This window comes from Leptodactylus fuscus, unplaced genomic scaffold (assembly GCF_031893055.1).
Source record: "Leptodactylus fuscus isolate aLepFus1 unplaced genomic scaffold, aLepFus1.hap2 HAP2_SCAFFOLD_802, whole genome shotgun sequence".
NCBI classification, from domain to species: Eukaryota; Metazoa; Chordata; class Amphibia; order Anura; family Leptodactylidae; genus Leptodactylus; species Leptodactylus fuscus.
The window spans coordinates 1-24,425 of record NW_027440842.1 but is presented as its reverse complement, the minus strand read 5'-3'; the positions used below and the strand labels follow the sequence as shown (position 1 = coordinate 24,425).

The 24,425-nt window shown below is 49.9% G+C and overlaps 1 protein-coding gene across 1 annotated transcript in view; it reads right to left on the bottom strand.

The window, feature by feature from the left end:
• Positions 1-20,075, bottom strand: part of LOC142188815 (V-set and immunoglobulin domain-containing protein 10-like) — a gene marked incomplete at its 3' end in the record, with an annotated part of 45,573 nt that extends 25,498 nt beyond the window's left edge. The window contains exons 1-6 of the mRNA XM_075262037.1: positions 19,979-20,075; positions 14,470-14,754; positions 13,063-13,338; positions 8,110-8,349; positions 5,550-5,870; positions 1,302-1,421 (exon numbers count right to left, since the gene is read on the bottom strand). Of these exons, the coding sequence (XP_075118138.1) occupies positions 1,302-1,421; positions 5,550-5,870; positions 8,110-8,349; positions 13,063-13,338; positions 14,470-14,754; positions 19,979-20,075 (1,339 nt within the window). The remainder of the gene's footprint in view (positions 1-1,301; positions 1,422-5,549; positions 5,871-8,109; positions 8,350-13,062; positions 13,339-14,469; positions 14,755-19,978) is intronic.
• Between the last annotated feature and the right edge of the window lie 4,350 nt (positions 20,076-24,425).

Here is a 24,425-nt window from a genome sequence, read left to right as displayed (position 1 = left end):
CCCAAATGCTGTTTTGAATAATTTGAGGGGTGTAGTTTTGAAAATGGGGTGATTTATGGGGGTTTCTATTATATAGGCCTTTATAATTCCTTTCAGAACTGAAGTGTTCCCTAAAAAATTAGTTTGAGGAATTTTCTTGTAAATCTGGAAAATCGCTGTTACACTTGTAAGCCTTGTAACGTCCAAAATGAATTAAAAGACGATCAAAAGATGATGCCGATATAAAGCAGAGATATGGGAGATAATATTTATTCATGTATTGGGGTGGTATGACTATCTGCCTGAAAAGCAGAGAATTTCACATTTTGAAAATTGCAATTTTTTCCAAATTTCCATCAAATTTGCTAGTTTTTTTATAAATAAATACAAAAATATTGATTAGTGTTTACCACTAACATGAAGTATAATGTGTTACGAAAAAACAATTTCAAAATCACTTGTGTAAGTTAAAGCGTCTCAAAGTTATTGCCATTTAAAGTGACACGTCAGTTTTGAAAAAAGAGGCCCGGTCCTTAATGTACTTCTGGGCCTGGTCCTTAACCGGTTAAAGGGGTTAATGTCATTGGTCCTGGGGGTCTAGGGTGATTAAAGGGGTTAGTGTCATTGGTCCTGGGGGTCTAGGGTTATAAACGGGTTAGTGTCATTGGTCCTGGTGGTCTAGGGTGATTAAAGGGGTTAATGTCATTGGTCCTGGTGGTCTAGGGTGATTAAAGGGGTTAGTGTCATTGGTCCTGGTGGTCTAGGGTGTTTAAAGGGGTTAATGTCATTGGCCCTGGGGGTCTAGGGTTATAAACAGATTAGTGTCATTGGTCCTGGTGGTCTAGGGTGTTTAAAGGGGTTAGTGTCATTGGTCCTGGGGGTCTAGGGTGATTAAAGGGGTTAGTATCATTGGTGCTGGGGGTCTAGGGTGATTAAAGGGGTTAATGTCATTGGTCCTGGGGGTTTAGGGTTATAAACAGGTTAGTGTCATTGGTCCTGGGGGTCTAGGGTGATTAAAGGGGTTAATGTCATTGGTCCTGGTGGTCTAGGGTTATAAACGGGTTAGTGTCATTGGTCCTGGTGGTCTAGGAGTTCGGACCTCCTGTCTGGCAATGGTCACTCATCATATCCAGCAGTTTTTCCCTGTATTGATCAGACTCCTCAGCTGTTGTGACCATCCAGAAGGTGGGCCAGTGAGTCTGCCCTATAGGGCCTGGGCCAGCACCCTGAGCATCCGCCCCTTTTGTCCATAGTGTCTATAGATGCCATTGTCAGACTCTAGTAAACCCCTGTGTGTCCTCTCACTGATTATTGTCTCTTACCTTCATCTTTTTGGCTTCTTCTATGTCTCCAGGAGTAAAGGACAAGGACGAGAGCGACCAGTGCCAGAGCGGCCACCGAGCCGATGACTATCCCTGCTATAGCGCCGGCAGAGAGGATTTCTGCAGAGACACCAAAACACATGGACCATTATACAGGAGGGCAAATGCACACCGGCTGTGGCTATTTCATTGGTAGCTGTGGCTATGTCATTGGTAGCTGTGGTTATGTCATTGGTAGCTGTGGCTATGTCATTGGTAGCTGTGGTTATGTCATTGGTGGCTGTGGCTATGTCATTGGTAGCTGTGGCTATGTCATTGGTGGCTGTGGCTATGTCATTGGTGGCTGTGGCTATTTCATTGGTAGCTGTGGCTATGTCATTGGTAGCTGTGGCTATGTCATTGGTAGCTGTGGCTATGTCATTGGTAGCTGTGGCTATGTCATTGGTAGCTGTGGCTATGTCATTGGTAGCTGTGGCTATATCATTGGTGGCTGTGGCTATGTCATTGGTGGCTGTGGCTATGTCATTGGTAGCTGTGGTTATGTCATTGGTAGCTGTGGTTATGTCATTGGTAGCTGTGGTTATGTCATTGGTAGCTGTGGTTATGTCATTGGTGGCTGTGGCTATGTCATTGGTGGCTGTGGCTATGTCATTGGTAGCTGTGGCCATGTCATTGGTAGCTGTGGCCATGTCATTGGTAGCTGTGGCTATGTCATTGGTGGCTGTGGCTATGTCATTGGTGGCTGTGGCTATGTCATTGGTGGCTGTGGCTATGTCATTGGTGGCTGTGGCTATGTCATTGGTGGCTGTGGCTATGTCATTGGTGGCTGTGGCTATGTCATTGGTAGCTGTGGCTATGTCATTGGTAGCTGTGGTTATGTCATTGGTGGCTGTGGCTATGTCATTGGTGGCTGTGGCTATGTCATTGGTAGCTGTGGCTATGTCATTGGTAGCTGTGGTTATGTCATTGGTAGCTGTGGCCATGTCATTGGTAGCTGTGGCCATGTCATTGGTAGCTGTGGCCATGTCATTGGTAGCTGTGGCTATGTCATTGGTGGCTGTGGCTATGTCATTGGTAGCTGTGGCTATGTCATTGGTAGCTGTGGCTATGTCATTGGTGGCTGTGGCTATGTCATTGGTGGCTGTGGTTATGTCATTGGTGGCCGTGGCTACGTCATTGGTGGCCGTGGCTACGTCATTGGTGGCCGTGGCTATGTCATTGATAGTTGTGGCTATGACATTGGTAGTTGTGGCTATGTCATTGGTAGCTGTGGCTATGTCATTGGTGGCTGTGGCTATTTCATTGGTAGCTGTGGCTATGTCATTGGTAGCTGTGGCTATGTCATTGGTAGCTGTGGCTATGTCATTGGTGGCTGTGGCTATTTCATTGGTGGCTGTGGCTATGTCATTGGTAGCTGTGGCTATGTCATTGGTGGCTGTGGCTATGTCATTGGTGGCTGTGGCTATGTCATTGGTGGCTGTGGCTATGTCATTGGTAGCTGTGGCTATGTCATTGGTAGCTGTGGTTATGTCATTGGTGGCTGTGGCTATGTCATTGGTGGCTGTGGCTATGTCATTGGTAGCTGTGGCTATGTCATTGGTAGCTGTGGTTATGTCATTGGTAGCTGTGGCCATGTCATTGGTAGCTGTGGCCATGTCATTGGTAGCTGTGGCCATGTCATTGGTAGCTGTGGCTATGTCATTGGTGGCTGTGGCTATGTCATTGGTAGCTGTGGCTATGTCATTGGTGGCTGTGGCTATGTCATTGGTGGCTGTGGCTATGTCATTGGTAGCTGTGGTTATGTCATTGGTGGCCGTGGCTACGTCATTGGTGGCCGTGGCTACGTCATTGGTGGCTGTGGCTATGTCATTGATAGTTGTGGCTATGACATTGGTAGTTGTGGCTATGACATTGGTAGCTGCCTCTCTGATATTACTGACCCCGTATCACCCCCTGTGCCCCCCCCCCCGGCCTTTCCTCTGGGATAGTGTCACCCCCTGCCCCCCCCCCCCGGCCTCTCATCTGGGATAGTGTCACCCCCTGTGCCCCCCCACCCGACCTCTCCTCTGGGATAGTGTCACCCCCTGTGCCCCCCCCCCCGACCTCTCCTCTGGGATAGTGTCACCCCCTGTGCCCCCCCCCGACCTCTCCTCTGGGATAGTGTCACCCCCTGCCCCCCCCGGCCTCTCCTCTGGGATAGTGTCACCCCCTGTGCCCCCCCTCCCCCTGACCTCTCCTCTGTGATAGTGTCACCCCCTGTGCCCCCCCCCGACCTCTCCTCTGGGATAGTGTCACCCCCCTGTGCCCCCCCCCGACCTCTCCTCTGGGATAGTGTCACCCCCTGTGCCCCCCCCCCGGCCTCTCCTCTGGGATAGTGTCACCCCCTGTGCCCCCCCCCCCCTGACCTCTCCTCTGTGATAGTGTCACCCCCTGTGCCCCCCCCCCGGCCTCTCCTCTGTGATAGTGTCACCCCCTGTGCCCCCCCCCCTGACCTCTCCTCTGTGATAGTGTCACCCCCTGTGCCCCCCCCTGACCTCTCCTCTGTGATAGTGTCACCCCTTGTGCCCCCCCCCCTGACCTCTCCTCTGGGATAGTGTCACCCCCCTGTGCCCCCCCCCCCTGACCTCTCCTCTGTGATAGTGTCACCCCCCTGTGCCCCCCCCCCGACCTCTCCTCTGGGATAGTGTCACCCCCTGTGTCCCCCCCCCCCCTGACCTCTCCTCTGGGATAGTGTCACCCCCTGTGCCCCCCCCCGACCTCTCCTCTGGGATAGTGTCACCCCCTGTGTCCCCCCCCCCCCCTGACCTCTTCTCTGTGATAGTGTCACCCCCTGTGCCCCCCCCCCCTGACCTCTCCTCTGTGATAGTGTCACCCCCTGTGCCCCCCCCTGACCTCTCCTCTGTGATAGTGTCACCCCTTGTGCCCCCCCCCCTGACCTCTCCTCTGGGATAGTGTCACCCCCTGTGCCCCCCCCCCCTGACCTCTCCTCTGTGATAGTGTCACCCCCTGTGCCCCCCCCCCGACCTCTCCTCTGGGATAGTGTCACCCCCTGTGTCCCCCCCCCCCTGACCTCTCCTCTGGGATAGTGTCACCCCCTGTGCCCCCCCCCGACCTCTCCTCTGGGATAGTGTCACCCCCTGTGTCCCCCCCCCCCCCTGACCTCTCCTCTGTGATAGTGTCACCCCCTGCCCCTCCCATTAGCCCGGTAGTCCTTCTCTGTCCTCTCTGATGCTTATTACTGTCCTGATGCCCCAGTGGGGGGCGCTGCCACAACCCTAAACACCCCATGTCAGAGAAGTACGGATCTATATGGACAACACGTTTCGGACATCGATGTCGTCTCATCATCGTGTACAGCTGTGCTAAAGGAGAATATGAAGATAACACAAAATCACTGGGGGAGGGGAACTTCTGACGGGGGCGGGGGATGTACAAAGAGAAAACCCAGAAGTCTGACAATAAATGGCGTCACCCGACCACTGACCGAGGGGGGGAGAGGTCCTGTCTTATCTTCATATTCTCCAGAAAAAGGCCAAACTTTCTGCCGGGGGATGGGCACTTTCCAGCACCGCTGTACTCCTAGGCTGCTGTCATGTGCTTAGTGTATACAGTAGTCCCTTGACTTTCGCGGGGGATACGTTCCAAGGCCGCCCGCGAAAGTTAAATTTCCACGAAATGGAGATGTGGTGTTTAATCTCATGTTAGGGGATGTCCTGCAATATTGTTCATATCCAAAATAGTCTAGGTACAGTCCAGTGTATGAAACGATATGAAGAAGATGCACAAAACTGGTCCGATGATATTGATGAGCGGACCGCGGGGAAAACCCGTGCTTTTCACAAAACCGCGGAGTATCCTTCCATTAATATTTTATGAAGACCGGTGCTATAGCCCTTCCATGAATGTCGGAGCCGCCAAAGTCAAGGGACTACTGTATAGTGTTTCTGGAATTGAGCTGACGAAGGGAATAGTCCTGATCTGAAACGCGTTGTCCCCATAAATCCGTATCTCAGACTCTGGTGTAGATGCTCCTCCTGTCTCTGCTCTATATACTGTATGTATATTGTGCACTGGGGGGCGCTGTAGCTGACCTATACTATACATCTATATACCTACTAGAGGGATCTTGAGCTGATACTTTCAGTTTATTCATTGCTATTACACTATGGAGCTTCGTATCCTGGATATCATCCTGTTGGCTTTACATCCAGCAGACTGGCATTGTGCACTATAACTCCGTTCTCTTACCTTCTTCCTCCACACTGAGATAGAAGGTAAAGGAGTTCCCCCCTATGACGTTTTCGGCTCTGCACAGGTACTGTCCATTGAACTCCTTGCTCATGTGGGGAATGATCAGAAATGATGAGAAGTCGTTGGAGATGATGGAGACGTTTCCACTGGAGAAGAGTTCGGATGGCGATGGGTTAAGGTGGAACCAGGAGAACTTTGCAGGGAAGATCTGAGCGGCCCGAGCTTTCCCGGTGTTCAGACTGACAGACAGGAAGGCGCTGCTCCCCTTGGGGGCCACCGTATTACTGCCATTAGTGAACCCATACGATTGTGGAATATCTGAGAGAATAGGAAAAGAAGAGGAGAATATAAGTGGCCTCTATAATTGGTCGTACCTCGCCCCTCCTGAGGTCAATGCTGATCTATAAGAATAGACCGCACTCCAATATCATGGCCGCCATCAGTCCCCGCAGAAATGCAGAAGAACCTGAAGCTACGGCTTCATTAAAACTTCATTTGTCTTCTAAAGCTTCCATGTCTAAGCTCCGTAATACAGGATGCAGGATGGTACTAGAGTACAAGCTGCAGGATGGCACTAGAGTACAAGCTGCAGGATGGCACTACAATACAAGCTGCAGGATGGCACTAGAGTACAAGCTGCAGTATGGCACTACAATACAAGCTGCAGGATGGCACTAAAGTACAAGCTGCAGGATGGCACTACAATACAAGCTGCAGGATGGCACTACAGTACAAGCTGCAGTATGGCACTACAATACAAGCTGCAGGATGGCACTAGAGTATAAGCTGCAGGATGGCACTACAATACAAGCTGCAGGATGGCACTACAGTACAAGCTGCAGTATGGCACTACAATACAAGCTGCAGGATGGCACTACAATACAAGCTGCAGTATGGCACTACAATACAAGCTGCTGGATGGCACTAGAGTATAAGCTGCAGGATGGCACTACAATACAAGCTGCAGGATGGCACTACAGCACAATCTGCAGGATGGCAATACAATACAAGCTGCTGGATGGCACTAGAGTATAAGCTGCAGGATAACACTACAATACAAGCTGCAGGATGGCACTAGAGTATAAGCTGCAGGATGGCATTACAATACAAGCTGCAGGATGGCATTACAATACAAGCTGCAGGATGACACTACAGCACAATCTGCAGGATGGTAATACAATACAAGCTACAGGATGGCATTACAGTACAAGCTGCAGGATGGCACTACAATACAAGCTGCAGGATGGCATTACAGTACAAGCTGCAGGATGGCACTACAATACAAGCTGCAGGATGGCACTACAGTATAAGCTGCAGGATGGTAATACAATACAAGCTGCAGGATGGCACTAGAGTATAAGCTGCAGTATGGCACTACAATACAAGCTGCAGGATGGCACTAGAGTACAAGCTGCAGGATGGCACTAGAGTATAAGCTGCAGGATGGCACTAAAGTATAAGCTGCAGGATGGCACTACAGAACAAGCTGCAGGATGGCACTAGAGTATAAGCTGCAGGATGGCACTACAGAACAAGCTGCAAGATGGTGCTGCAGGAAAAGCTGCAGGATGGCACTAGAGTACAAGCTGCAGGATGGCACTAGAGTACAAGCTGCAGGATGGCACTAGAGTATAAGCTGCAGGATGGCACTACAGAACAAGCTGCAGGATGGTGCTACAGGAAAAGCTGCAGGATTGTGTCACAATACAAGCTGCAGGATGGCACTACAGTACAAGTTGCTGGATGGCACTAGAGTACAAGCTGCAGGATGATCCTACAGTACAAGCTGCAGGATGGCACTAGAGTATAAGCTGCAGGATGACACTACAATACAAGCTGCAGGATGGCACTACTGTACAAGCTGCAGGATGATCCTACAGTACAAGCTGCAGGATGGCACTAGAGTATAAGCTGCAGGATGGCACTACAATACAAGCTGCAGGATGGCACTACTGTACAAGCTGCAGGATGATCCTACAGTACAAGCTGCAGGATGGCAATACAATACAAGCGGCAGGATGGTAGTACAGTACAAGCTGCAGGATGACACTACAGTACAAGTTGCAGGATGGCACTACTGTACAAGCTGCATGATGACACTAGAGTAAAAGCGGCAGGATGGCACTACAATACAAGTTGCAGGATGGCACTAGAGTATAAGTTGCAGGATGATCCTACAATACAAGCTGCAGGATGGCACTAGAGTATAAGTTGCAGGATGATCCTACAGTACAAGCTGCAGGATGGCACTAGAGTATAAGCTGCAGGATGATCCTACAATACAAGCTGCAGGATGGCACTACTGTACAAGCTGCATGATGGCACTAGAGTAAAAGTGGCAGGATGGCACTACAATACAAGTTGCAGGATGGCACTAGAGTACAAGCTGCAGGATGGCAATACAATACAAGCGGCAGGATGGTAGTACAGTACAAGCTGCGGGATGACACTACAGTACAAGCTGCAGGATGGCGCTACAATGTACTGTAAGCCATGTAGTAGTGACATGTATAAGTTGCCTCCTATATGGTCATCTCTTACAGTCTTCACTTCTTACCAATCACCAGTGAGCAGGAGTCACTGGACACAACATGGCTTCCGGTGCAGGTCAGCTGCTTCCCGAGGGAGACCTGGTGAGAGCGCAGCTCTGCAGTCACTATATCAGTTCCACGTTGGGTAATGTTCTCATGTGTCAGTGACACCTCAGCAGATGGGCGACCTCCGGGCCATGCACAATACAGGCTGACCCTGTCACCTACACGCTCCGCACCGCACTCTATATGGCCCTCAGGAAACCCTGTGGGCAGAAACATTCATGTTAATGGGGCCCTACAATGTCCTCATATGGTAAATATACATGATACACACACACACACACACACACACACACACACACACATATATATATATATATATATATATATATATATACACATATATACACATACACAGTACAGACTAATAGTTTGGCCGCACCTTCTCATTCTGTGAATTTTCTGCATTTCCATGACTCTGACAATTGTAGATGACACTGAGGTCAGACATGTGGGATTATAGACTTACCAAACAGTGTGACACCACTGACAATCTGTCTTCCATTCTCGCTTCCTTTTGTTTTGATTCCTGCTTTGCACACTCTTGGCATTCTCTTGATGAGCTTCATGAGGTAGTCACCGGGAATGGTCTTCCAACAGTCTAAGGCTCCATTCACACAGAGTAACGCCAGGCGTCATTTGTGTGTAATTTGTGTGTCTTTTACGGCCGTCATAAAACGTTTACATAGAGTTGTATAGGAAAAGACCTCCGTAATTTACGGCCGTCATTTATGGCCGTCATTGTAATGACGGCCGTAAATGACGGCCGTAGATTACGGAGGTCTTTTCCTATAGAACTCTATGTAAACGTTTTATGACGGCCGTAAAAGACACACAAATTACACACAAATGACGCCTGGCGTTACTCTGTGTGAATAGAGCCTTAAGGAGTTCCCAGAGATGTTTAGCACTTGTTGGCCCTTTTGCCTTCACTCTGCCCTCCAGCTCACCCCAAACCATCTGGATTGGGTTCAGGTCTGGTGACTGTGGGGGCCGGGTCATCTGGTGTAGCACCCCATCACTCTCCTTCTTGGTCACAGCCTGGAGGTGTTTGGGGTCATTGTCTGGATGGAATAGCATGCCGCTGCAAGATGCAGTGGTAGCCATGCTGGTTCAGTATAACCCCCCAACAGTATCACCAGCTTGGCCTCTCCACACCATGACACCCCCTCCTCCATGCTTCATGGTGGGAACCAGCCATGTAGAGTCCATCCGATCACCAAAGACACGCTGGTTGGAAGCAAAGATCTCAGATTTGGACTCATCAGACCTTGGCACAGATTCCCACTGGTCTAATGTCCATTCCTTGTGGTCTCTTCTGCTTGTTGCCGGTCCTTAGCAGTGGTTTTCTAGCAGCTATTTTACCATGAAGGCGGCGGCTGCACAAAGTCTCCTCTTACCAGTTGTTGTAGAGATGTGTCTGCTGCTAGAACTCTGTGTGGCATTGACCTGCTCTCTAATCTGAGCTGCTGGTAACCTGCGATTTCTGAGGCTGGTGACTCGGATGAACTTATCCTCCGCAGCAGAGGTGACTCTTGTTCTTCCTTTCCTGGGGCGGTCCTTATGCTCCGCAGCAGAGGTGACTCTTGGTCTTCCTTTCCTGGGGCGGTCCTCATCCTCTGCAGCAGAGGTGACTCTTGGTCTTCCTTTCCTGGGGCGGTCCTCATCCTCTGCAGCAGAGGTGACTCTTGGTCTTCCCTTCCTGGGGCGGTCCTCATCCTCCGCAGCAGAGGTGACTCTTGGTCTTCCCTTCCTGGGGCGGTCTTTATCCTCCGCAGCAGAGGTGACTCTTGGTCTTCCCTTCCTGGGGCGGTCTTTATCCTCCGCAGCAGAGGTGACTCTTGGTCTTCCCTTCCTGGGGCGGTCTTTATCCTCCGCAGCAGAGGTGACTCTTGGTCTTCCTTTCCTGGGGCGGTCCTTATCCTCCGCAGCAGAGATGACTCTTGGTCTTCCTTTCCTGGGGCGGTCCTTATCCTCCACAGCAGAGGTGACTCTTGGTCTTCCTTTCCTGGGGCGGTCCTCTTCCTCCGTAGCAGAGGTGACTCTTGGTCTTCCTTTCCTGGGGCGGTCCTCATCCTCCGCAGCAGAGGTGACTCTTGGTCTTCCTTTCCTGGGGCGGTCCTCATCCTCTGCAGCAGAGGTGACTCTTGGTCTTCCCTTCCTGGGGCGGTCCTCATCCTCCGCAGCAGAGGTGACTCTTGGTCTTCCCTTCCTGGGGCGGTCTTTATCCTCCGCAGCAGAGGTGACTCTTGGTCTTCCCTTCCTGGGGCGGTCTTTATCCTCCGCAGCAGAGGTGACTCTTGGTCTTCCCTTCCTGGGGCGGTCTTTATCCTCCGCAGCAGAGGTGACTCTTGGTCTTCCCTTCCTGGGGCGGTCTTTATCCTCCGCAGCAGAGGTGACTCTTGGTCTTCCCTTCCTGGGGCGGTCTTTATCCTCCGCAGCAGAGGTGACTCTTGGTCTTCCTTTCCTGGGGCGGTCCTTATCCTCCGCAGCAGAGATGACTCTTGGTCTTCCTTTCCTGGGGCGGTCCTTATCCTCCGCAGCAGAGATGACTCTTGGTCTTCCTTTCCTGGGGCGGTCCTCATGTCAGCCAGTGTCTTTGTAGCGCTTGATGGTTTTTGCAACTGCATTTGGGGACACTTTCAAAGTTTTCCCAATGTTTCGGACTGACTAACCTTCATTTCTTGCAGTAATGATGGCCACTCGTTTTTCGTTACTTAGCTGCTTTTTTTCTTGCCATAATACAAATTCTAAGAGTCTATTCAGTCGGACTATCAGCTGTGTATCCTGTACCTGACTTCTGCACAACACAACTGATGGTCCCAACCTCATTTATAAGGCAAGAAATCCCACTTATTACACCTGGCAGGGCACAGCTGTGAAGTGAGAACCATTCCTGGTGACTACCTCATGGAGCTCATCAAGAGAATGCCAAGAGTGTGCAAAGCAGGAATCAAAGCAAAAGGAAGAAGCGAGAATAGAAGACAGATTGTCAGTGGTGTCACACTGTTTGGTAAGTCTATAATCCCACATGTCTGACCTCAGTGTCATCTACAATTGTCATAGTCATGGAAATACAGAAAACTCTGCGCGTGAGAAGGTGCGGCCAAACTATTAGTCTGTACTATACATGATACACACATACTCACATGTTATATACACATACATGATACGCACACACACACACACACACACATATATATATATATATATATATATATATATATATATATATATATATATACAGTCCTATGAAACAGTTTGGGCACCCCTATTAATCTTAATCATTTTTAGTTCTAAATATTTTGGTGTTTGCAGCAGCCATTTCAGTTTGATATATCTAATAAATGATGGACACAGTAATATTTCAGGATTGAAATGAGGTTTATTGTACTAACAGAAAATGCACAATATGCATTAAACCAAAATTTGACCGGTGCAAAAGTATGGGCACCTCAACAGAAAAGTGACATGAATATTTAGTAGATCCTCCTTTTGCAGAGATAACAGCCTCTAGTCGCTTCCTGTAGCTTTTAATCAGTTCCTGGATCCTGGATGAAGGTATTTTGGACCATTTCTTTCTACAAAACAATTCAAGTTCAGTTAAGTTTGATGGTCGCCGAGCATGGACAGCCCGCTCTCAAATGATCTGAAAACAAAGATTGTCCAACATAGTTGTTCAGGGGAAGGATACAAAACGTTGTCTCAGAGATTTAACCTGTCAGTTTCCACTGTGAGGAACATAGTAAGGAAATGGAAGACCACAGGGACAGTTCTTGTTAAGCCCAGAAGTGGCAGGCCAAGAAAAATATCAGAAAGGCAGAGAAGAAGAATGGTGAGAACAGTCAAGGACAATCCACAGACACCTCCAAAGAGCTGCAGCATCATCTTGCTGCAGATGGTGTCACTGTGCATCAGTCAACTATACAGCGCACTTTACACAAATAGAAGCTGTATGGGAGAGTGATGAGAAAGAAGCCGTTTCTGCACGTACGCCACAAATAGAGTTGCCTGAGGTATGAAAAAGCACATTTGGAGAAGGCAGCTTCATTTTGGAAACAAAGATTGAGTTGTTTGGTTATAAAAAAAAAGGCGTTATGCATGGCGTCCAAAAAGAAACAGCATTCCAAGAAAAACACATGCTACCCACTGTAAAATTTGGTGGAGGTTCCATCATGCTTTGGGGCTGTGTGGCCAATGCCGGCACCGGGAATCTTGTTAAAGTTGAGGGTCGCATGGATTCCACTCAGTATCAGCAGATTCTTGAGAATAATGTTCCAGAATCAGTGACGAAGTTGAAGTTACGCCGGGGATGGAGATTTCAGCAAGACAATGATCCAAAACACCGCTCCAAATCCTCAGGCATTCATGCAGAGGAACAATTACAATGTTCTGGAATGGCCATCCCAGTCCCCAGACCTGAATATCATTGAACATCTGTGGGATGATTGGAAGCGGGCTGTCCATGCTCGGCCACCATCTAACTTAACTGAACTTGAATTGTTTGTCCAAAATACCTTTATCCAGGATCCAGGAACTGATTAAAAGCTACAGGAAGCGACTAGAGGCTGTTATCTTTGCAAAAGGAGGATCTACTAAATATTAATGTCACTTTTCTGTTGAGGTGCCCATACTTTTGCATCGGTCAAATTTTGGTTTAATGCATATTGCACATTTTCTGTTAGTACAATAAACCTCATTTCAATCCTGAAATATTACTGTGTCCATCAGTTATTAGATATATCAAACTGAAATGGCTGCTGCAAACACCAAAATATTTAGAACTAAAAATGATTAAGATTAATAGGGGTGCCCAAACTTTTTCATAGGACTGTATATATATATATATATATACACACATATGATACACACATACATGATACATAGACACACATACATGATACACACATACTCACATGTTAAACTTAGTGTGTTGCTCCTTTCACTGTTCAGATAGTTGGAGACTGTACACATGAAGTCTCCTCCATCGTTCCTGGAGACCGGGCTGATCAGCAGAGTGGAGTTACCACCGGTCAGTAGATATCGGGGGTCTTTAGGTAATGGTGACCCCTTTAGCCTCCAGTCATAACTGATGTCTGTGCCACTTGAGGAACACACCAGAGCGATGGCTTCCTTGTTGGCGATGACGGGGGCGGTGGTGTTACCACGAAGGGTCACCCCAGATACTGGCACTAAATATAAGGACGAGAAACCAAAGGGCGTCAGAGGCAAAGACCCTACAGAATAATGTATACAGCTCCTATACAGAGCAATGTTCTCCATGTGACAGACGACAACCTAACCCTGTGTAGTCTGATCCTACAGTCACACTACCGTATACCTGCTGCCCCCAGCTATCCAGACAGTAATGTATACAGCTCCTATACAGAGCAATGTTCTCCATGGTGACAGACTACAAACGCCATCTTACCCCAGCCCGCCATCTTACCCCAGCCCGCCATCTTACCCCAGCCCGCCATCTTACCCCAGCCCGCCATCTTACCCCAGCCCGCCATCTTACCCCAGCCTGCCATCTTACCCCAGCCCGACATCTTACCCCAGCCCGCCATCTTACCCCAGCCAGCCTTCTTATCTCAGCCCGCCATCTTACCTCAGCCCGCCATCTTACCCCAGCCCGCCATCTTACCCCAGCCCGCCATCTTACCCCAGCCCGCCATCTTACCCCAGCCCGCCATCTTACCTCAGCCCGCCATCTTACCCCAGCCCGCCATCTTACCCCAGCCCGCCATCTTACCCCAGCCCGCCATCTTACCCCAGCCCGCCATCTTACCCCAGCCCGCCATCTTACCCCAGCCCGCCATCTTACCTCAGCTCGCCATCTTACCTCAGCCCGCCATCTTACCTCAGCTCGCCATCTTACCCCAGCCCGCCATCTTACCCCAGCTCGCCATCTTACCCCAGCCCGCCATCTTACCTCAGCCCGCCATCTTACCCCAGCCCGACATCTTACCCCAGCCCGACATCTTACCTCAGCTCGCCATCTTACCCCAGCCCGCCATCTTACCTCAGCTCGCCATCTTACCCCAGCCCGCCATCTTACCTCAGCTCGCCATCTTACCCCAGCCTGCCATCTTACCCCAGCCAGCCTTCTTATCTCAGCCCGCCATCTTACCTCAGCCCACCATCTTACCCCAGCCCGCCATCTTACCTCAGCTCGCCATCTTACCCCAGCTCGACATCTTACCTCAGCCCGCCATCTTACCCCAGCCCGCCATCTTACCCCAGCCCGCCATCATACCTCAGCCCACCATCTTACCCCAGCCTCCTATAACAGCCTGTCCCCCACCCCACGAGGGTCTTACCTGCAACATCCAAGACGATGCTGGGGCTGACGGCTCTGCTCACAGGGTTGCTAATGCCACAAGTGTAACTTCCATTATCACTGCCCAGGATGGGATCGAAGTAGAGTAAGGGGCTGGACAGGTCGCATGTCACGTGGTCCTCACCACAGAACAGGATTTGGTTATTCCGGTAGAAGTAGAAGCTGAGGACCGTCTGGGGTCCTGCGTCACAAAGCAACGTCAGGTTGTTCCCTTCTACTGGGCGAATGATGGAGGAAACGTTCAGAGATGGAGCAGTGAGACGATCTGCAGAAAAGAGAGAGAAGAAAAGCAATGTGAACTGTGCCCAACCAGTGTCAGGCAGCTGCAGCCAAGGCGGGAGAGACCAGGAGGGACATCAGAAAGGACAGAAGAGAGGACAGCTCAACCGTGTTACAGATCACTGGTCAGACACGAGAGAACGGCAGTGACCAGAAGGACTATATACTGGGGGGTTATATAGGTTGGATACAGCAGCGATTCGCACCAGGGGTAACCTGGAAATCTGCCTGATTGGGAAGACGACCACAAACCTCCATCCAACATTATCTGCGTCCAGAGAATCGTCAAATTATTTGGTTGGGGTGCAAAACTCTGGAATAGAAAATGTGGGAGGGGCGATCTAATATCCATGTAAGGGGGCGCCACTGAGGCTTGGAAGGGCTGTATCTATAACAGGGGCGCCACTGAGGCTCCTCAGGGCTGTATCTATAACAAGGGGGTGCCACTGAGGCCTGGAAGGGCTGTATCTATAACAAGGGGGGCCACTGAGGCCTGGAAGGGCTGTATCTATAACAAGGGGGACCACTGAGGCTCCTCAGGGCTGTATCTATAACAAGGGGGGCCACTGAGGCCTGGAAGGGCTGTATCTATAACAGGGGTGCCACTGAGGCTCCTCAGGGCTGTATCTATAACAAGGGGGCGCCACTGAGGCTCCTCAGGGCTGTATCTATAACAAGGGGGCACCACTGAGGCTCCTCAGGGCTGTATCTATAATAAGGGGGCACCACTGAGGCTCCTCAGGGCTGTATCTATAACAAGGGGGCACCACTGAGGCTCCTCAGGGCTGTATCTATAACAAGGGAGGCCACTGAGGCCTGGAAGGGCTGTATCTATAACAGGGGTGCCACTGAGGCTCCTCAGGGCTGTATCTATAACAAGGGGGCGCCACTGAGGCTCCTCAGGGCTGTATCTATAACAAGGGAGGCCACTGAGGCTCCTCAGGGATGTATCTATAACAAGGGAGGCCACTGAGGCTCCTCAGGGCTGTATCTATAACAAGGGAGGCCACTGAGGCTCCTCAGGGCTGTATCTATAACAAGGGGGGCCACTGAGGCTCCTCAGGCTGTATCTATAACAGGGGCGCCACTGAGGCTCCTCAGGGCTGTATCTATAACAAGGGGGCACCACTGCGGCTCCTCAGGGCTGTATCTATAACAAGGGGGCACCACTGAGGCTCCTCAGGGCTGTATCTATAACAGGGGCGCCACTGAGGCTCCTCAGGGCTGTATCTATAACAAGGGGGGCCACTGAGGCTCCTCAGGCTGTATCTATAACAGGGGCACCACTGAGGCTCCTCAGGGCTGTATCTATAACAAGGGGGCGCCACTGAGGCTCCTCAGGGCTGTATCTATAACAAGGGGGCGCCACTGAGGCTCCTCAGGGCTGTATCTATAACAAGGGGGCACCACTGAGGCTCCTCAGGGCTGTATCTATAACAAGGGGGCACCACTGAGGCTCCTCAGGGCTGTATCTATAACAAGGGGGCACCACTGAGGCTCCTCAGGGCTGTATCTATAACAAGGGAGGCCACTGAGGCTCCTCAGGTCTGTATCTATAACAAGGCGGCCACTGAGGCCTGGAAGGGCTGTATCTATAACAGGGGTGCCACTGAGGCTCCTCAGGGCTGTATCTATAACAAGGGGGCGCCACTGAGGCTCCTCAGGGCTGTATCTATAACAAGGGAGGCCACTGAGGCTCCTCAGGGCTGTATCTATAACAAGGGAGGCCACTGAGGCCTGGAAGGGCTGTATCTATAACAAGGGAGGCCACTGAGGCTCCTCAGGGCTGTATCTATAACAAGGGGGGCCACTGAGGCTCCTCAGGCTGTATCTATAACAAGGGGGCGCCACTGAGGCCTGGAAGGGCTGTATCTATAACAAGGGGGCACCACTAAGGCTCCTCAGGGCTGTATCTATAACAGGGGCGCCACTGAGGCTCCTCAGGGCTGTATCTATAACAAGGAGGGCCACTGAGGCTCCTCAGGCTGTATCTATAACAAGGGGCGCCACTGAGGCCTGGAAGGGCTGTATCTATAACAAGGGGGCACCACTGAGGCTCCTCAGGGCTGTATCTATAACAGGGGCGCCACTGAGGCTCCTCAGGGCTGTATCTATAACAAGGGGGCGCCACTGAGGCTCCTCAGGGCTGTATCTATAACAAGGGGGCACCACTGAGGCTCCTCAGGGCTGTATCTATAACAAGGGGGGCCACTGAGGCTCCTCAGGGCTGTATCTATAACAAGGGGGGCCACTGAGGCTCCTCAGGTCTGTATCTATAACAAGGGGGCACCACTGAGGCTCCTCAGGCTGTATCTATAACAGGGGCACCACTGAGGCTCCTCAGGGCTGTATCTATAACAAGGGGCACCACTGAGGCTCCTCAGGGCTGTATCTATAACAAGGCGGCCACTGAGGTTCCTCAGGGTTGTATCTATAACAAGGGGGCACCACTGAGGCTCCTCAGGGCTGTATCTATAACAAGGGGCACTACTGAGGCTCCTCAGGCTGTATCTATAACAAGGGGCACCACTGAGGCTCCTCAGGGCTGTATCTATAACAAGGGGGGCCACTGAGGCTCCTCAGGGCTGTATCTATAACAAGGGGCACCACTGAGGCTCCTCAGGGCTGTATCTATAACAAGGGGGCGCCACTGAGGCTCCTCAGGGCTGTATCTATAACAAGGGGGGCCACTGAGGCTCTTCAGCGCTGTATCTATAACAAGGGGGGCCACTGAGGCTCCTCAGGTCTGTATCTATAACAAGGGGGCACCACTGAGGCTCCTCAGGGCTGTATCTATAACAAGGGGGCACCACTGAGGCTCCTCAGGGCTGTATCTATAACAAGGCGGCCACTGAGGTTCCTCAGGGCTGTATCTATAACAAGGGGGCACCACTGAGGCTCCTCAGGGCTGTATCTATAACAAGGGGAGCCACTGAGGCTCCTCAGGGCTGTATCTATAACAAGGGGCACCACTGAGGCTCCTCAGGGCTGTATCTATAACAAGGGGCACCACTGAGGCTCCTCAGGGCTGTATCTATAACAAGGGGGGCCACTGAGGCTCCTCAGGGCTGTATCTATAACAAGGGGCACCACTGAGGCTCCTCAGGGCTGTATCTATAACAAGGGGGGCCACTGAGGCTCCTCAGGGCTGTATCTATAACAAGGGGCACCACTGAGGCTCCTCAGGGCTGTATCTATAACAAGGGGGGCCACTGAGGCTCCTCAGGGCTGTATCTATAACAAGGGGGCCACTGAGGCTCCTCAGGGCTGTATCTATAACAAGGGGGGCCACTGAGGCTCCTCAGGGCTGTATCTATAACAAGGGGGACCACTGAGGCTCCTCAGGGCTGTATCTATAACAAGGGGGACCACTGAGGCTCCTCAGGGCTGTATCTATAACAAGGGGGCGCCACTGAGGCTCCTCAGGGCTGTATCTATAACAAGGGGCACCACTGAGGCTCCTCAGGGCTGTATCTATAACAAGGGGGGCCACTGAGGCTCCTCAGGGCTGTATCTATAACAAGGGGGCCACTGAGGCTCCTCAGGGCTGTATCTATAACAAGGGGGGCCACTGAGGCTCCTCAGGGCTGTATCTATAACAAGGGGGGCCACTGAGGCTCCTCAGGACTGTATCTATAACAAGGGGCACCACTGAGGCTCCTCAGGGCTGTATCTATAACAAGGGGGACCACTGAGGCTCCTCAGGGCTGTATCTATAACAAGGGGGACCACTGAGGCTCCTCAGGGCTGTATCTATAACAAGGGGGCGCCACTGAGGCTCCTCAGGGCTGTATCTATAACAAGGGGGACCACTGAGGCTCCTCAGGGCTGTATCTATAACAAGGGGGGCCACTGAGGCTCCTCCCAGCCTGGAAGGATCCTATAAGACCCCTCCAGACCCGAGATCCCGACCCTTGATCCAGGGATTCATTTTTCTTGTCAGATTTGGTTGAAGTATTATGTGAAGATGAAGGAACTGAGTGTCAGGGTCAGCAGAGAATCTGGGGTGGGGCCGTCCTGGAGGGCCCCTCTTATTAACCGTGTGTGTGCTGTAGCCGTATTTCTGGGAACTCCCAGTATGGAGATGTTTCTGGTGACATCATACCCTCTCCCCCCCCCCCCTCCTGCGGGACCTTTGACCTTTAATGTTTTTCTGCGGTTTCTCGTACCTGAGGCTTATTACACCGCCATAAAGATAAGAGCGCGTGCAGACTCTCCAGGGATTCACCACATAACTGTTCTGGATCCAGGAAACGGTTTTTGTATTCGCTACTTCCTGTAACCTCCGACCTCACGACTTGTCAGTCACTCCGCAGCTCCGCCCACATTGTAGACATCAGGTTCATGCCACCTTATATACCAATAATACATGGAGGAAGGGGTGTGGCAACTGAAATGGGGCGGGGTTAAGTAAAAGTAACCCCAAAGTGGGTGCCTGGCCCTCCTGGGTGAAGGGGCTCCCAATTGGGGTGTGAACCTGGCCCTAAACATAGGAGGGGCGGCAGTCACATTAGGCCACTGTTCACACCTCCTGTACAAGGAAGAGATTGATCTGAAATCCCAAAAATATCAAAGTTCAAAAGTAATGGGGAAGTTTCTACTAGAAGTTATCAGAGGAGGAAGAGCCGTGGAAATATTTCACCGCCGCGTGGACTTTGTGCTGCGACCTCTGCCTGAAAAGCCACAAACCCTTAAAGTGTCCTCCGACCATACAAGAAGTCTCCAGAAAGGAATAGGACGGGCCAAGAGAAGGAACTTTGTAATACATCATATTAAGGAAATCAGATTCCTTCTCCATTTATCAAGCTGAGACACTTCTTACATAGAAGTCTATGGAGAGTGGAGGGGGGAGGAGGAGGAAAGCGCACGGACAGGTAGCTCTATTACCACCGCTATGTCTCACAATGACATGCTACAGACAATGAGGTAATATCTCCATCACCAGCCTCCTCCTCCTCCCCTCTCCATAGACTTCTGTGTGAGGTACATGTGGAGACAAACTCTATTAAACAGATTTCTTTATTGAGATTGTCTTCTCACTGGACCAAACATGGGCCGGGGACCTGGGAGGACATGACTTGTGTCTTAGGGAAAAGTCTAAGGAAGATTTCCATTTTGAAGTATTTGAGCCACACCCCTTTGTTACAAGGAACACCCCTTTTTATGTAAATGTCCACAAGCCCCACCTCTGAGGAGTAGGTGGTACTTACAGTAGACGTTGAGCTGGACTAGTTCTGTGATGTTCCTCCCCCCCTCTCGCAGGGTCACGGTGTAGGTTCTGTTGTCCGCTGGGGTGAGCTGGTCCATTCGCAGGGTCCCATTGGGGTAAAGCGTACATTGTCCGCCATCACATCTCCCGCTATACGACACAATACCGCTGGGAAGACGAGACGCAATAAGACGTCCGGCAGTGTCCAGGCTCCAGTCTATCTGCTGGTTTGGGGTGACCGCTGTACCCCCGGACAGGAACGCCGCTTCCCCTATAGCGCCATAGAACAGAGTGACGGCCGATCCTGCGCCTGGTACAAATAAGACAATCAGTCACTGACTAAATCAGGGGGCAACTGTGCGGGTGCAGGGGCAACAGACCGACCCACGGACTGCAAGAAGAGGGGCCAATGCTGTAAGAAGGTATTCACACTGCGCTAATTATACTGAGAGTCAATAGAGGATGAAAGAAATCTGTGGGCCTGACGCCAAATCTACCCCGTCAGATCATTAGATTACCCCAAATCTACCCCGTCAGATCATTAGATTACCCCAAATCTACCCCGTCAGATCATTAGATTACCTCAAATCTACCCCATCAGATCATTAGATTACCCCAAATCTACCCCGTCAGATCATTAGATTACCTCAAATCTACCCCATCAGATCATTAGATTACCCCAAATCTACCCCTGTGAGATCATTAGATTACCCCAAATCTACCCCTGTGAGATCATTAGATTACCCCAAATCTACCCCCTCAGATCATTAGATTACCCCCAAATCTACCCCTGTGAGATCATTAGATTACCCCAAATCTACCCCCTCAGATCATTAGATTACCCCCAAATCTACCCCTGTGAGATCATTAGATTACCCCAAATCTACCCCCTCAGATCATTAGATTACCCCAAATCTACCCCCTCAGATCATTAGATTACCCCCAAATCTACCCCTGTGAGATCATTAGATTACCCCAAATCTACCCCCTCAGATCATTAGATTACCCCCAAATTTACCCCTGTGAGATCATTAGATTACCCCAAATCTACCCCATCAGATCATTAGATTACCCCAAATCTACCCCATCAGATCATTAGATTACCCCAAATCTACCCCTGTGAGATCATTAGATTACCCCAAATCTACCCCTGTGAGATCATTAGATTACCCCAAATCTACCCCTGTGAGATCATTAGATTACCCCAAATCTACCCCTGTGAGATCATTAGATTACCCCAAATCTACCCCTGTGAGATCATTAGATTACCCCAAATCTACCCCTGTGAGATCATTAGATTACCCCAAATCTACCCCTGTGAGATCATTAGATTACCCCCAAATCTACCCCATCAGATCATTAGATTACCCCAAATCTACCCCTGTGAGATCATTAGATTACCCCAAATCTACCCCTGTGAGATCATTAGATTACCCCAAATCTACCCCCTCAGATCACTAGATTACCCCCAAATCTACCCCTGTGAGATCATTAGATTACCCCAAATCTACCCCCTCAGATCATTAGATTACCCCAAATCTACCCCCTCAGATCATTAGATTACCCCCAAATCTACCCCTGTGAGATCATTAGATTACCCCAAATCTACCCCCTCAGATCATTAGATTACCCCCAAATTTACCCCTGTGAGATCATTAGATTACCCCAAATCTACCCCATCAGATCATTAGATTACCCCAAATCTACCCCATCAGATCATTAGATTACCCCAAATCTACCCCGTGAGATCATTAGATTACCCCAAATCTACCCCGTGAGATCATTAGATTACCCCAAATCTACCCCTGTGAGATCATTAGATTACCCCAAATCTACCCCTGTGAGATCATTAGATTACCCCAAATCTACCCCTGTGAGATCATTAGATTACCCCAAATCTACCCCTGTGAGATCATTAGATTACCCCAAATCTACCCCTGTGAGATCATTAGATTACCCCCAAATCTACCCCATCAGATCATTAGATTACCCTAAATCTACCCCTGTGAGATCATTAGATTACCCCAAATCTACCCCTGTGAGATCATTAGATTACCCCAAATCTACCCCCTCAGATCATTAGATTACCCCCAAATCTACCCCTGTGAGATCATTAGATTACCCCAAATCTACCCCCTCAGATCATTAGATTACCCCAAATCTACCCCCTCAGATCATTAGATTACCCCCAAATCTACCCCTGTGAGATCATTAGATTACCCCAAATCTACCCCCTCAGATCATTAGATTACCCCCAAATTTACCCCTGTGAGATCATTAGATTACCCCAAATCTACCCCATCAGATCATTAGATTACCCCAAATCTACCCCATCAGATCATTAGATTACCCCAAATCTACCCCTGTGAGATCATTAGATTACCCCAAATCTACCCCTGTGAGATCATTAGATTACCCCAAATCTACCCCTGTGAGATCATTAGATTACCCCAAATCTACCCCTGTGAGATCATTAGATTACCCCAAATCTACCCCTGTGAGATCATTAGATTACCCCAAATCTACCCCTGTGAGATCATTAGATTACCCCAAATCTACCCCTGTGAGATCATTAGATTACCCCAAATCTACCCCTGTGAGATCATTAGATTACCCCCAAATCTACCCCATCAGATCATTAGATTACCCCAAATCTACCCCTGTGAGATCATTAGATTACCCCAAATCTACCCCTGTGAGATCATTAGATTACCCCAAATCTACCCCCTCAGATCATTAGATTACCCCCAAATCTACCCCTGTGAGATCATTAGATTACCCCAAATCTACCCCCTCAGATCATTAGATTACCCCAAATCTACCCCCTCAGATCATTAGATTACCCCCAAATCTACCCCTGTGAGATCATTAGATTACCCCAAATCTACCCCCTCAGATCATTAGATTACCCCCAAATTTACCCCTGTGAGATCATTAGATTACCCCAAATCTACCCCATCAGATCATTAGATTACCCCAAATCTACCCCATCAGATCATTAGATTACCCCAAATCTACCCCGTGAGATCATTAGATTACCCCCAATCTACCCCATCAAATAATTAGATTACCACCCAATCTACCCCTGTGAGATCATTAGATTACCCCAAATCTACCCCATTACATCATTAGACTACCATCTCATAGAGGGGCCCCCATACAGCTCATAGAGGGGCCCCCATACAGCACATAGAGGGGCCCCCATACAGCTCATAGAGGGGCCCCCATACAGCACATAGAGGAGGGCTCCATAGAGCCACATGACTCCCCATTATGGTGCTGGGCTTTGCCTGGTCCCTTGTTATTAGCCCCTTGGCCACCTCTTGTTTGCTAACAATGCAGTTCTATCTGAAAACCTGGCAATACCTGGAACCAACCAAGCCTGGGCCCCCCTGTTTAGTGGCCCCTTAGTATCCGAGCATGGCCCCCTGATCCTGATCACATAAAGTCATCAGATTTCAGTAACCGTCCAGATTCAGTGCAGAGCAGACACCAGTGAGTATTGGATGATGGTTGTGCCTCTGATAGCTGACAACCTGACAATCACCTGACAACCTCTGCCCCATCACACATGCACACAGGTCCCCATATACAATAGGACGTATAGCAATGAGCCCTAGTACGACCCCGTACCCCCCTGTCTATAGCCCCCCAGTAGGCAATGTGTCCTCTTACCAATGGTGGACAGTAGAAGAGTCCAGAACAATAAGGCCATTGGGTTCCGGCACGTTGTGAGTCCTGATGGTGACTAGTGCAGAGGGCTTGTGACCTGCGGGAGGCGTCTGAGCTCTCTATGGAGGCGGCAATGAGGAAGATGACGGTTTACTTCAGTAAGTAGATAAGATGTTCAGCTATTACCTGTCATATACCTGCTGCTCCCGACATCCCATAATCTGCACAGATAACGTCAGCTGCCCAGGCTCACAGGGAGAAGGGGGCCACGTGCTGATGGGAACGGGCAGACTGGTTGTCAGGAAGCTGCTGCTATATGGGTTGTCAGATAGTACAGCACTGGGGTTATACAGTCCTATGAAAAAGTTTGTGCCCCCCTATTAATCTTAATCATTTTTAGTTCTAAATATTTTGGTGTTTGCAGCAGCCATTTCAGTTTGATATATCTAATAACTGATGGACACAGTAATATTTCAGGATTGAAATGAGGTTTATTGTACTAACAGAAAATGTGCAATATGCATTAAACCAAAATTTGACCGGTGCAAAAGTATGGGCACCTCAACAGAAAAGTGACATTAATATTTAGTAAATCCTCCTTTTGCCTCTAGTCGCTTCCTGTAGTTGTTAATCAGTTCCTGGATCCTGGATGAAGGTATTTTGGACCATTCCTCTTTACAAAACAATTCGCGTTCAGTTCAGTTTGATGGTGGCCGAGCATGGACAGCCCGCTCTCAAATTATTTGAAAACAAACATTGTTCCACATAGTTGTTCA